The sequence below is a fragment of the Rhipicephalus microplus genome, chromosome X (assembly GCF_043290135.1).
Source record: "Rhipicephalus microplus isolate Deutch F79 chromosome X, USDA_Rmic, whole genome shotgun sequence".
NCBI classification, from domain to species: Eukaryota; Metazoa; Arthropoda; class Arachnida; order Ixodida; family Ixodidae; genus Rhipicephalus; species Rhipicephalus microplus.
In genome coordinates, this window is record NC_134710.1 from 410,981,693 (window position 1) to 410,994,397 (window position 12,705).

General features: G+C 48.0%; 1 protein-coding gene across 1 annotated transcript in view; it reads left to right on the top strand.

The window, feature by feature from the left end:
- The window catches only part of LOC142775466 (uncharacterized), a 28,828-nt gene continuing 16,123 nt past the window's right edge, over positions 1-12,705 (top strand). The window contains exons 1-3 of the mRNA XM_075876862.1: positions 1-406; positions 2,399-2,578; positions 6,660-6,715. Of these exons, the coding sequence (XP_075732977.1) occupies positions 5-406; positions 2,399-2,578; positions 6,660-6,715 (638 nt within the window). The 5' untranslated portion in view covers positions 1-4. The remainder of the gene's footprint in view (positions 407-2,398; positions 2,579-6,659; positions 6,716-12,705) is intronic.

Genomic DNA, 12,705 nt, shown 5'->3' on the forward strand with positions numbered 1-12,705 from the left:
CCTTATGCAGGCATCCTTTTCGCGTCTTTTGAGGCTTTTGGGTTCCATACCTGGAATCGCACTTACGGGGTTCTCGTCTCCTTCTACCGTGCTGATGGAAACGCCGTCACCTGGAACCGGCGGCTGTTTCTCAACGGCAGGAAAGGAGGGCTACGTCACCTACTGGACGCATCCGCAGCAAGAGTTGGAACATGGCATGGGCGCCTTGGATCAACCTTCGTTTGTTCCTGCACAGAATGTCCTCGAACGCACAACCGATCGATGCAGCATCGCACCAGCACTGGGCTACGTAGCCTTCATTGGTGTCCGACACGATCCAAACCTCTTCGTCTGCCATGATGCAGCACGTAATTCCAGCCTATGCAATTCCAGGGGCAGACCTGCTGACCAAGGCCGCGCCAATCAGGTTAGTGCCCTGATACATAAGCTTAACCTTTCCGACACATAGCAGAGTGCGTGTATTTTACCGTGTACTATATCAAGCCGCAGTATTAATGATTGTCTTTGCCTATTCGCCTCTACTTAACGTGGCTTTCGGGTCCATATAGTTTTGTTAGCAAGGTATAACTGTAACAGCACTTGAATCTCTTACAATTTAGAAAAGTGCAACTGAGAATAACCGGGCTGATATGTGCTAACAAAGTTTTTTCAGACAAAAAACATTATTTGGCTCATTGCGCCACCGTTCCGATAGTCTGCTTACGGCGCTCGTTTTTGTACCTGACGGTAACGGGTTAGATCACTGCCGTGCGGTCGCGTTTCGGTGGAGGCAAAAGGCTAGAGGACCTTCCCGTTGCGCGATAACTGCACGTTAAATAAAACCGATAGTCTAAACTTCTGGAGTCCACCACTGTGGCGCGTCTCGTAATTAAAAGCGGTTTAGTACGGAAAAACTTATAAATCACTCTAATGAATAACTTGGGGTCACCCTGGCCACCATTGAATATCTCGACTTTGGTTGAATTATCGCAATAGGGTGCTTGCCACTGTTTGCTAATTTTGCCATACTATTGCCTAGATTTAAATATTGGTCGCAGACTTCCATTGTGTTCAGTTGGGTTAACTAAAGTCTTACATTTTTGATGCCAACCAATCTGCAGCGCAGTGTTGGGGACATCATGCCACTTGTGTTTGCTTACTATGTTGACTATATGCGTTTAGGGGGTATGCTTGATTGATTTGTGGGATTTAACTTCCCAAAACCACCATATGATTATTAGAGAGGCCATAGTTGAGGGCCCCGGAAATTGCGACCACCTGGGGTTCTTTAACGTGCACCCAAATCGGAGCTCAAGGGCCTACAACATTTCGGCCTCCATCGGAAATGCAGCCGTTGCCGCTGGGATTCGAACCCGCGACCTACGGGTCAGCAGCCGATTACCTTAGCCACTAGACCACCACGGTGACGCAAAAGTGTTTGGGGAGCCCACATTGTTGCGGCCTCTTGCCGAGCATATCAAACAGACGCACTCTCTTTGAGCCACGTATACGAACTTCGGAGAACTCACACAATATTGATTGTTAAAGAGGACGTTGTGTATTTGATAGCTGTGTTCGAGGACAAACTTAGTTATTAAACGAACTTTCAGCTTAACTATTAAGATAGCCCCTCCACGTTAGTCTAGTGGCTAAGGTTTTTGACTGCTGATTCGCAGGTCGCGGGCTTGAATCCCTGGTGTGGCGGCTGCATTTTGAATGGAGATGAAAATGCAGCTGTCCCTTGTGCTCAGATTTGAGTGCACGTTAAAGAACCCCAGGTGGTCAAAATTTTCAGAGCCCTGCAATACGGCGTCTCTTATAACCATATAGTGATATTGAGACGTTAAACTCCACATATCTATTACTCGTTAAAATGCGTGATGAATATCAGTTCGATTTCATGGAAAAATTGATTGTGGTCGCACCTAGTGGAGCATATATCCACAACTGCTTTTCCTACGTGGTGTCTCAGGCCCTTTGTGGAAGGCCATATATATTTTAACTTAGAAGCGCTCGTGTCTTTCGTGTCATTCTTGTCTCTGTGTCGTCGTTTTGTTCTCGCGCTATAACTATCGTCATGCCATATATTGACCTTGACATGTAGCGCCCTCGCAATGAGAGCTGCTTCAAGACAATTCAGGAGAGAAACAGTGATGACATTTTTAGTTTTTTTTGGGAACTCTATTTTTATATTACTGCAGCCCTCCGTTATTCCGCTCCTATGAATTGCAAACGCTTTTAGTCTTTGTACCGAGGCGAAAAGATCTTGCATGGACGAGAAAGGACAGCAAGAAAGAAATATACAGACGCATGCACTGACTAACAACGAACTAGCTTGAATTCTGTTATTTTAGCACTTTCCAACCACGGTTCTAAATTCTTTAATGGTGAGATATGCCATGTGCTTCCTCCTTAACAGAACAAGCTCGACTGGAAAGACACCCTCTTTGCTACCAAGGCACCGTCAGTACATTCTAACCCGAGCCGAAGATTGATTGCAGCACCACTCAATCGCTGGGCCACATATGCGCCAGCTGCGGAGAAAAGCTCGGGAGAAGTTACTGGCACTTCCGAGGAACTTGCGCAGACACTCCGCAAGGTGATTATTTGACACAAGATATCGCAAAGTAACCAGGACTCTGTAAAATATAATGTGTGATGACCGCATTGGCTCGTAAAATACAGCGGCTGACTTGACGGAGATAACGTGGACTCTTAGGTGAAGAGGTGTAGTAGTAAAAATAACATGAAAGAAATTATCGGTGTCGGCTCGTCAGTACTTTTTGGGGGCTACTTCGAGTTACAGCTGGCATGTAACTGTCAAAATAACGAAAGCACTCAATGAGATTGCGTGCGGCATGCATTAGCCGAAGCCATTCATTGCGATACAGAAAAATAATTTCTATCATTTTCTCAGCCTGTCTATCATTCCAACCAAGACAACGCATTATGTTTCCCTTGTTCCGCTTTCATTCGTTAGAACACGTATGACTTTGAGAATTTCTATTTATACTTAGCTCATACGAGAACCAATAAACAAGCATAAAGCTATATTCTATAAATTCGCTGCTTCAGTGTAGTTATCTTTTTGCGTATTGCCTGGCTCTCATGTTAATTATTGCATCTTAGTTAGCTGCCCCTGTATCAAGGGACACTGCGCGCTCACTAAATCAAATACACATCTATTTCTGGCTGGCTATAGCCTCATGAATAAGTGTTGTGGCAATTACGGAGATACTGCAAGATCATCTTGTCTATTAATAATTGCAAAATCTGGAATTCCTTCGCAACCATCATCTAATCTTTGTTGCTTCAATCTTGAATTGCTTACGCCCTATAACTTTTCTTTAGCCCCGATGCAAACTGAAAAATAATTCGTTTTTAAGCACGAGAATATGTATTTTCTCTTTTCAGTGGGGTTGATTAGAAACACTTGAACAAAGGTAGGGCCTGTAGTCATTGCGTCGATAAGTAGCCTTGTAAGAACGCCAAAGAGACTCGACAGAAGGCTGGCTACTGCGATACCCATAATTGAACCGTTTCTCAAAGCTTGAAGCATACAGCGTCTTCGGTACATGTCTTACCTGTTGATCATGTTCAGTGAACTATGGCCTCCTTTTACCAAGTGATACAGTTGAGTATTTCGGTTAAGGAAAACATCTAGTTATTTAAGGAAAGCATTTATTTGGAATACCAAGAGTGTACGAATACGAACATACAAAACAGGTGGATTAAGTGTATTATGACGCTTTACACTCTAGGTTTGCAAACGGCAGATAATTCATTTTTTGCTGCTCCTCGATTCATCGTGCTCTTTCGTCATTGTTCCGTCTTTGAGTTTCCGGTGCTCCCTGTCGCATTGCTCCGTTTCTGAGTTTCCGGTGCATGAGCAGCCATGCAGGCACAGCGAGATCAGGGCATCAACGAAGTCTATATAAACCTACTGGAAGTTTTCTACAGCGGAAATAACCCTAACTTAGCCCTACATAAAGTGGAGTCCAATGTGCAAAAAGGTGATGCCATGGCAGGTTCTTACCGACTTGAACTGGTGACGTGGTCTTAGTCACTTCCTGTCTAATTTATTCTCTTAGAAAGCAATCAGCTTACAAACCAGTGCAACGTAGAATATCCGTGCATACATGTGCTATCAATGTTTGTGAGATAAATAATTACTTGTCTGATTATGCGACCACGAAACCATAAAAAACGCCGCCCGCATTTTCCCACAGGACGGGCGCGATTGATTGATTGATTGATTAATTGATTGATTGATATATGAAAATTAACGTCCCTAAACCACCGTAAGATTATGAGCGACGCCGCAGTGGAGGGCTGCGGAAATTTCGATCGCCCGGGGTTCTTTAACGTGCATCGAAATCTGAGCACACGGGCCTACAGCATTTCCGCCTCCATCAGAAATTCAGCCACCACAGTCGGGATTCAATCCCGCGATCTGCAGGTCAGCAGCCGATTACCTTAGCCACTAGACCACTGCGGCGGGACCAGAGCTCGAGTAAACGCGTCGCAGAGTGTCGGGGTATCGTGTGAATGTTGCGTAATCGGGTATGGCTTGGGAATGATCAACTGTTATTTCGTCTATATTAGTCTTACTTATTGAATGAAAGAGAAGCGTTACCTTCAGCGAGTAGTGGGACGCTGATGTGCGATCGAAGTTCTACTTAGACAGGGTGGCCAGTAAACGATTGTGCAGCTCGAACAGCCGATTTTTACTTGCACACGCTGCCTGCGTCGGCCTTGCGAGGCTAGGAAAGGGGGGGGGGGATAACAGTTGGCGCAAGACGGAAGCATGCAGCCGATCCGCGAGGTGCGAGCATTCGCAGCGGGGGTGTTGACAACACCACCGACAAACGACGCGTGACATCGTGCCACTAAGAAATGCTCGGAATTTAAAATTGTGTCGGATAAAAGGCACAAAAAGTAAGTCATCGCTGAGGTCATGTAGGTTGTCGTTTTGAAACTAAAGGTTCAAATCCCCACGTTTTTAATGGGACCATTTACATAAGCTTGACTCTTGTGCACTGGAAGCGGAACAATAGAGGGACTGGAGGCGATGCCTACGCAGGAGACTGCAGTGAGACTTCCTTCTTGCTAGTGTGTGTGAGCCGAATATTCATCTCGTTCACCCGCAGTGAAAGTGATGATGATTATGAAGGTGTTATGATGATGATGAAATACACTTACTCATGGAAGTGATGTAAGGGGGATGGTCCTTAAAGGACCTCCCCGTACAAACACTCGGTGGGTTCCCCCTCACGGGAGCCCATTTGCGTCAGCCGCGATTTGGGTTATCTCAACCAAGTTGGGCGGTCAGGTAAGGGCCGCCGTGCACGATGGCCTCCCAGTTTTTCCGGGAAGGATCGACTAAAAGGGTGAGGTTTATGGTTCTTTGGCGCGCCTGTACCATGTGGCAAATATCACAGGAATTCTACTCGTAGTGTGCGCACCTCCCCATGGAAGCGAGGTTAAAGTATTTTGGGCACGTGTTTAGCAGTGTAGGCCAGAATTCATGAGTCGATCTTGTTGTTTTCTTTTGCCTTGTTACTATTTTGAGCCTTAAGACGCACCTATAGTGTACAGCTACTTGGGGAAAACTTGAGGTAAAGCCAAGATTTGTTTGCATATACGCTCAATAGGATTACCGGGCATATAATAGAGCTTTAGTGTAAAAGTGAAAAAGTATTCGCTTCTCCGTCTTTGGGAATCCCTCACACTGGTTCGGATAGATGTGATTATTGAATTCGAAATATTATGCGATTTTCTTGAAGGTGTAGGTGGGATCTGTTTTGAGGTCCGTATTGGTGCGGTAGCATGGATCGTGCCCGGAGATTGAGTGCACGGGCTGCGGTATTGACCGCCTCGTTACCACCACCGCCTGTTTGAGCCTTATAGAACCAAGCAGTATACTAAGCACAAAAAAACTGCGTGGCGGGTTTAGTTAGTTGATAAAGTGAAAACTTGGAAGCGGGAAATCCACGATTAGTCTTTGTTCCTTCCTGTACTCGTCGGTTTTGCGCTTCGAACTTTCCATTCACAGCGCAATTGTCGCGCTTCCAGAGAACACCGTCTAAGACCTCAGAAATATTTCTGCTATTAAAACTCAGAAACGCCCCAGTGCCCATGGATATAGTTCTTGCGTTTCAATACCAGGTTTTTCTCTGATCCTCTGCTGCTTAGTTCACTGCCTAACGAAGCAAGACATTTCCGTATATTCAACATTACTTGGGCCATTAAAGAAACTATAGGCTCTCTGTGATACATTTTTTGTCTAACAAAGCAGAATTCCCCTGGTAGGCATCATATTTTATTCGCAACACGCAAGTGGCAGTCTTAACATAAGAACTATGTCTATAGGTGCCATTAATAAAAGCAGCACAGTTGTCAGTTATTGTAGACGGAGGCATGCCGTATAAGAAATGTGATAGTACCAATCAAATCGAGGGATAGCCACCCATCAAAGCTCGGTGATTCTAATGATATACTTGAAGGATTCTCTGTTCCTATGTGACTTATTTTTATTGCTCCTGTACTCCTAATTAAAAAAATCAAACTGCTTCTTAAGTGTGGAAAGGGTTGCCCATTTCTTACTGAAAAAGCACCACTATCAAAGTGCTGCTTATACTCAGCTTTCTAGCAATTGGCTTTATTCGCGTGACTTTCAGGCGACCGGACGTCATTGGGAGATGTGGCCCTGCAACCCGATGCCCGCCGGAGAAAGGTATGTCTCTTCTTTCTTTTTTATTCTTCTTCACGATGAAGCTACTCATTTGAGCAACGTGAAGGGCGCGGTCCATCAAATTGAGGTAGAAAGCGCTGAATAGAGGATATAGAGTTCATCAATGACTAATTGAAATCTGGTAAAAAGGTGACTTACGCGATTCAGTACAGCGATGTTTGTGCAATTTCCCTTATTACTTTGTTTTTATTTCATACCAACTTTAGCTACGTAAAAAATGAGCGAGACTCGATTGAAATGAGCTAACTATACGAAAAGTCAAATTCATCCCTACTGACGTGCTGAGTTGCATAGATTACGACGAAACGCGCTCACACGTCAAGGATGGTCAACAGCGTTGAGTGGTGACTTCCATCCGGAGGCATACTCTGTCCATTCTTTGTCGTTCAACTCAGTACAGAAGCTCAGCCCTGCAATAAAAGTGTCACAAAGCTTTAAAAGCGAAAGGTTTTAGAGGTACAGGCCGTTCAATTTTACTTTAAAGCGTTTATTGTCTGCAAAGAGTATCCTTCAGAACAATGACCAAAACGGCCTCTGAGAATATTTTTGGCTCAGTGCGTTACGAGGCCACGGGTGGAAGTAATCGCTAAGGCCACGTGTATAAGCATGATCAGACTGCGCATTCTAGCCCACTGATTGGCCGGCACGTGCCCTTTTTGTTTCGTTATTCATCGTGTGATCACTTCCCGATAAGTTGCACTCGGTTAATTAGCTAATTGGCTGCGTGGTGCACCTAATCAACTATGTTCACGCTTGCTATTAACAAATTCATTAAGCCAGATCATGTTCAGAGAAAGATTACTTAAGTACATAATACTAAAACTGTGCTAATGAAGCTGTGTAAGCTAAGACCGAGTAAATGAGGACAATGACATGTAACTTGACGCTAATAAAAGCGTCTTTTGAAAACCAAGCTATTTACTACCATGCTCGCAAAGCTTCTCCAAAATTAGATTATGCTAGCTAGATACACTCCAATGAGGTCCTTTTAAATAAACCTGAAATAATATTGGTTTTGGTAAAACAGCTGCAGTGAAGAGAGAGCTAAAAATATCACAATCGTTAAGACCTACGTGGTTACGTCATCGTAAATGAGACCAGACTGACGTGGTTAAGCTGTAATGCCAACCAAGAACTGGAACTGAGCTCTCCTGATCACAATAGCCTTGCACAAGTGTTGCAAGCTAACGAAAGTGTTTTATACCCTGAAACTTCGCTGCTTACTGTCAAGCGCACGATGCCCTTAGGATTCCTGAGAGGAATTGGAGAGGCACAAGTTGAACCCAGAATCACCGAGCTTGTACCCGACTTCACACGTGAATCAGTTTGATTGACAGACGCCCGCGGCGAAGAACGGTCCACCCAGCGCGTTTTCTCTTTTCGAGGACGAGTGCTGACATTGCAAGACGAGCTAGCGGTGCGATTCATCTGGGAACTTTATCGCACAGATGATGCACACTCGCGCAAAGAACTAAAGGTGATATCATCACGTGGCTATATTATCTGGCATTTGATTTCATCCAGCTCATGTAACACTTATCACAGCCAGGATCGATGCAAGCACCTGTGTTAAAATAAGTGGTACGTAATGCTAATAGTTGCTTGCTTCTGGGAACATTGTTTCTACAAATTCTTCAGCGAAAAAAATATTGACACATGTGATGTAAGTAGCCACAACCTAATAAAAGTTCTTGTATAATGAAGGAATGATGACAACAAAAGGGAACAGCAAGCATCATCGCAGAGTAAGGCACCACGAGATTGGCAATCGAGCTCTTCCATCATCCTCGTCCTGTCGCTATCTCCAATCTCCCACCTGCCCGTTTGGTTCGCCCAATAAACCTCTTTACATTTGGTGGATCGTGCTGGGTAACCACATCGCCTACAACCTGGAACTCCGATCTCACACCCTGCCGTCGACCATGCAAGTTGACGCTGCCCAACAAACAATACCTCTCGCGGCCGCTACTTGCCCCGGCCCGGTTCATCAGCGAGACCCCCCGATCTTTGCCGGCACCGAAGACCAGGACATCGAGGACTGGCTGTCGTCATACGAGAAAGTCAGTGGACCCAACAGGTGGGATGACGCTGCTAAGTTAGGCACTGCCAATTTTTATCTCACCGACGTGGCCAAGCTGTGGCATACGAACCACGAAACCGAGTTCGCGAATTGGTCCGCCTTCAAGGAGGCAATATGTGCCGTTTTTAGTCGTCCTGCCTTACGGAAGCTACGCGCCGAACAATGTCTGCGCACACGGGCACAGGAGCCAGGTGAAACTTTCACGTCATATATAGAAGATGTGATTGATCGCTGCCGGCGCGTCGATGCTTCCATGAGCGAGAGTGCGAAGATACAGCACATTATGAAGGGCGTCGACGATGATGTTTTCCAGATGCTTCTCGCGGAGTCTCCAAGCACTGTGGCAGAAGTAGTTACTTTGTGCCAAAGCTATGATGAATTGTGGAGGCAACGAGCTCAGACGCGACGCTCATTCCAGACAATCCAACCAGTGACCGCACTTGACGCTATGACTGACCAGACAAACCTTCTCGCACAAATGAAAGACTTCGTGCGAGAAGAAGTGGCTCGGCAGCTTTCTCTGCTGCCTTTTGCTCAACGCCAGGAGCTCTCGCACCAACAGCCACTGCGACACCCACCACCAATGGCTCCCATGCTCCGACATGTGGTCCAGGAGCAGATTTCCGAGGCTATGCCGGTGCCATTGCAGCAGCCCCCCGTCACCGCGCCTCTTACTTACGCTGAGGCACTAAAGCGGCAGCAGCGACACCACCCCCGCCGTTCCAGGGACTGCCGTATACCTCAGCCTCGACTCAGCCGTCCACCGCCTGGGTTCCTCCCATTGCCACCACAGCCTCGACTCACCCGTCTGCCGCATGGACTGGTACCCTCGTCGCCAATACTTGGAGAACACGCAATAACTAGCCCATCTGTTTTGCGTGCGGCGGCCCTGGCCATATCGCCCGTTACTGCCATCGTCGCGTGCCGGGATACACAGACGCCCGGACACAGAACAGCTTCATGGACCTTTCTCCATCCCGTCTGGAAAATTCTGACCTTCAGTCAAGCTCGTCTTTACGGGAATGTCCGCGTACTATGTCTGGTCGCTCACCTTCACCCCGTCGTCGCTTCCTGTCACCCATGCGTCGTCGGCCAGCTCCTGAACACGAGGGAAACTAACCGCCGAAGTTCAGGAGGCAAGAACTGCGCTGTCGAAATGCTCAAGTCCTCGGACATTGCCGTCGAATATTGTCGAAGTTTTTGTAGAAGGTACTCGAGCATATGCTCTAGTGGATACTGGTGCTGCCGTTTTCGTGATAGACGCTTAACTTTGTCGCAAGCTCCGAAAAGTGACGACGCCTCTTAATATTGCCGCGTGCATAGCTGCATTTAGCGGCGAGATAGCGACGACAACGAAGAACGCGGATTTGCTCGAGAGGCGCAGTGCAGCAGAGTGAAGAAGACGACAATCTTAGCGGCCTTCTCTGAGAGCGTCTCTACAAGTCCTACTGTCCGTGTTTTTAAATAAACCCCCTGTCATTTATAACCCGCGACACTGGTGGAGGTGCTGGGTACTACCACCTCATGATCAGAACCCCTGTGAGAAGCCCCGAGTCCAGCCCTACGAGACAGCCACGCGTGGAGACGCCTGTGCACCGCTCAAGCCGTCGCCTTCGAGGTCTTGAACCAAAATTTGGCCTTTTAAAGGGAGCAACACTTCCGACAACCACCCCTACTCAAGAAATGGCAAGGAGTCCTGCACAGGTGACGGTCCAGAATATGCGCATTCCTGAACCATTTCATGGCTGGCCGAACGAAGATGCACAAGAATGGCTTGAGCAGTTCGAACGGGTAGCTAAATCGAACTACTGGAGTCTTGATGGAAAGCTCTTCCACGTATACTTCGCCCTTGAAGACGGCGCGAAGACATGGTTTATAAACCGGGAGGAAACATTGACGACATGGGAGGAGTTTTGTCGTCGGTTTCTTGACACCTTCGGTAACGCGGACCGACGCGAAAACGCACAACGCCTTCTTGAAGGACGCACCCAACAGCTGCATGAAAGCGTCGCCATGTTTGCTGAGGATATGGTGCGCCTGTGCCACCGCGCGGACCCCAACATGCCCGAGGCTCGAAAGCTAACCCATCTCATGAGGGGCGTCAAAGAGCAGCTATTTGTTGGTCTTGTGCGCAATCCGCCGACAACAGTGGACGAGTTCACCAGGGAGGCCACCGCAATAGAGCGTGCGCTACAGCAACGGTACCGACAGTCTGATCGCCCGGCCACCGGCGCAGCTGCAGGCGCGGCCGCACTTACCGCAAACGACGAGTTTGCTCTACGCCACCTGATTAGACAGATCGTGGGTGAGGAGATCGCGAAGGAGAACGCAAAATACACATTGCAGTCAGAGGCGCCCCTGCAGCAGGAGTCCACGGTAGCCTCCGTCGCTGAAATAGTTCGCCATGAACTTCGACAAGCGTTTGTCTCTCCTCAGCAATATTCCACTCCACCGCACCGTCCAAACTCGTATACCTATGCAGATGCTGTGCGTCGTCCATTGGCTCCAGAAGTATTGTACCAGCCAAACGGATACAGCTATGCATACGCTATTCGTCGACTCACGCCCATGCTAGTGCCGCAGTACTTCGAACCGTATCCTGTGGCAGCCTGGGCTCAGCAGGATTCTGTCAGCCGACCCTATATGCGGAAGACCGACATATGGCGCACTGCGGATCGTCGACCACTCTGCTACAACTGTGGAGAGCCAGGGCACATTTGCCGTTTTTGCCCACATCGCCGAGCTGTATACCGCGGTAGTGCACCTACAGCTACGCGCCGACAGTTCGACGAAAGCCGTGCCCCCATCGACGACGACCAGGCTGGCAGGCGGGAAGGCTCTTCGACCTTCCGGACGCGGTCACCATCACGGGCTCGCTTTGGTTCACCAAGCCGCCGTAGTTTTGCTGACGCCGTCAGAGGTCGGTCTCCCAGCCCACGGCGGGGAAACTGAAAGCAGCGACCTCTGGGGGGAAGGTTGCAAGCCGTCGAATTGCCGAAAAACCCCCACTGCTGCCGAAACACGTGAGAGACGACGATGAAGACTTCGCCGAAAAAACTGTGACTGCCGACCTTGCTGTGACGATTGACGGCGTTGAAGTGACGGCCTTAGTCGATACGGGTGCAGACTTCTCCATAATGAGTGAACGATTGGCAGACGAACTCAAGAAAGTCAGGATGCAATGGACGGGCCCTTATATCCGAAGTGCTGGAGGCCAGATAATGACTCCCACGGGAAAATGTACAGCAAGACTCACTATTGAGAATGTGGCTTTTGTAGCCACCTTTCTGATCCTACCGGAGTGCTGCAAACCTATGATTCTGGGAATGGACTTCTTAAGAGAGTACGGTGCTGTGGTCAACATACGCGATGCTGTGATCACATGCGCCGCTGACAAGTCTGTGACCACTGATCCAGACCAAGAACCCAGGGTGTTACGTGTGGTCGACGACGACGTCTGCGTGCCACCACTGTCATGTAGTCTTGTTTCCGTGTGTTGCGCCGTGCACTGTAATGAAGACGCCATAGTCGAACGCATTACTGACCTTCTTTTTCACCAAGGCATCGCCATCGCTCGCGGTATTGTCAGCTTAGTGGATGGGCGTGCAGACGTGCTTCTGACCAACTTCAAGAATGAGCGCCGGCACATCGATAAAGGCACTGCTGTGGCGTACCTCGAAGAGCTGGACTACTCTCACGACTGTCTTCTAATGCAAGGGGAAGCCACAGCTCAATCACCTCCACATACACCACCAGTTGATATCGGTCCGAGTCTAACACCGACTGAAAGATGCCGTCTTATGGAGCTGCTCGACCAGTTTAAGGACTGCTTCTCATCGACATCACGAGTGGGTCGAACGCCTCTGACTAAGCATTGTATAATTACGGAAGA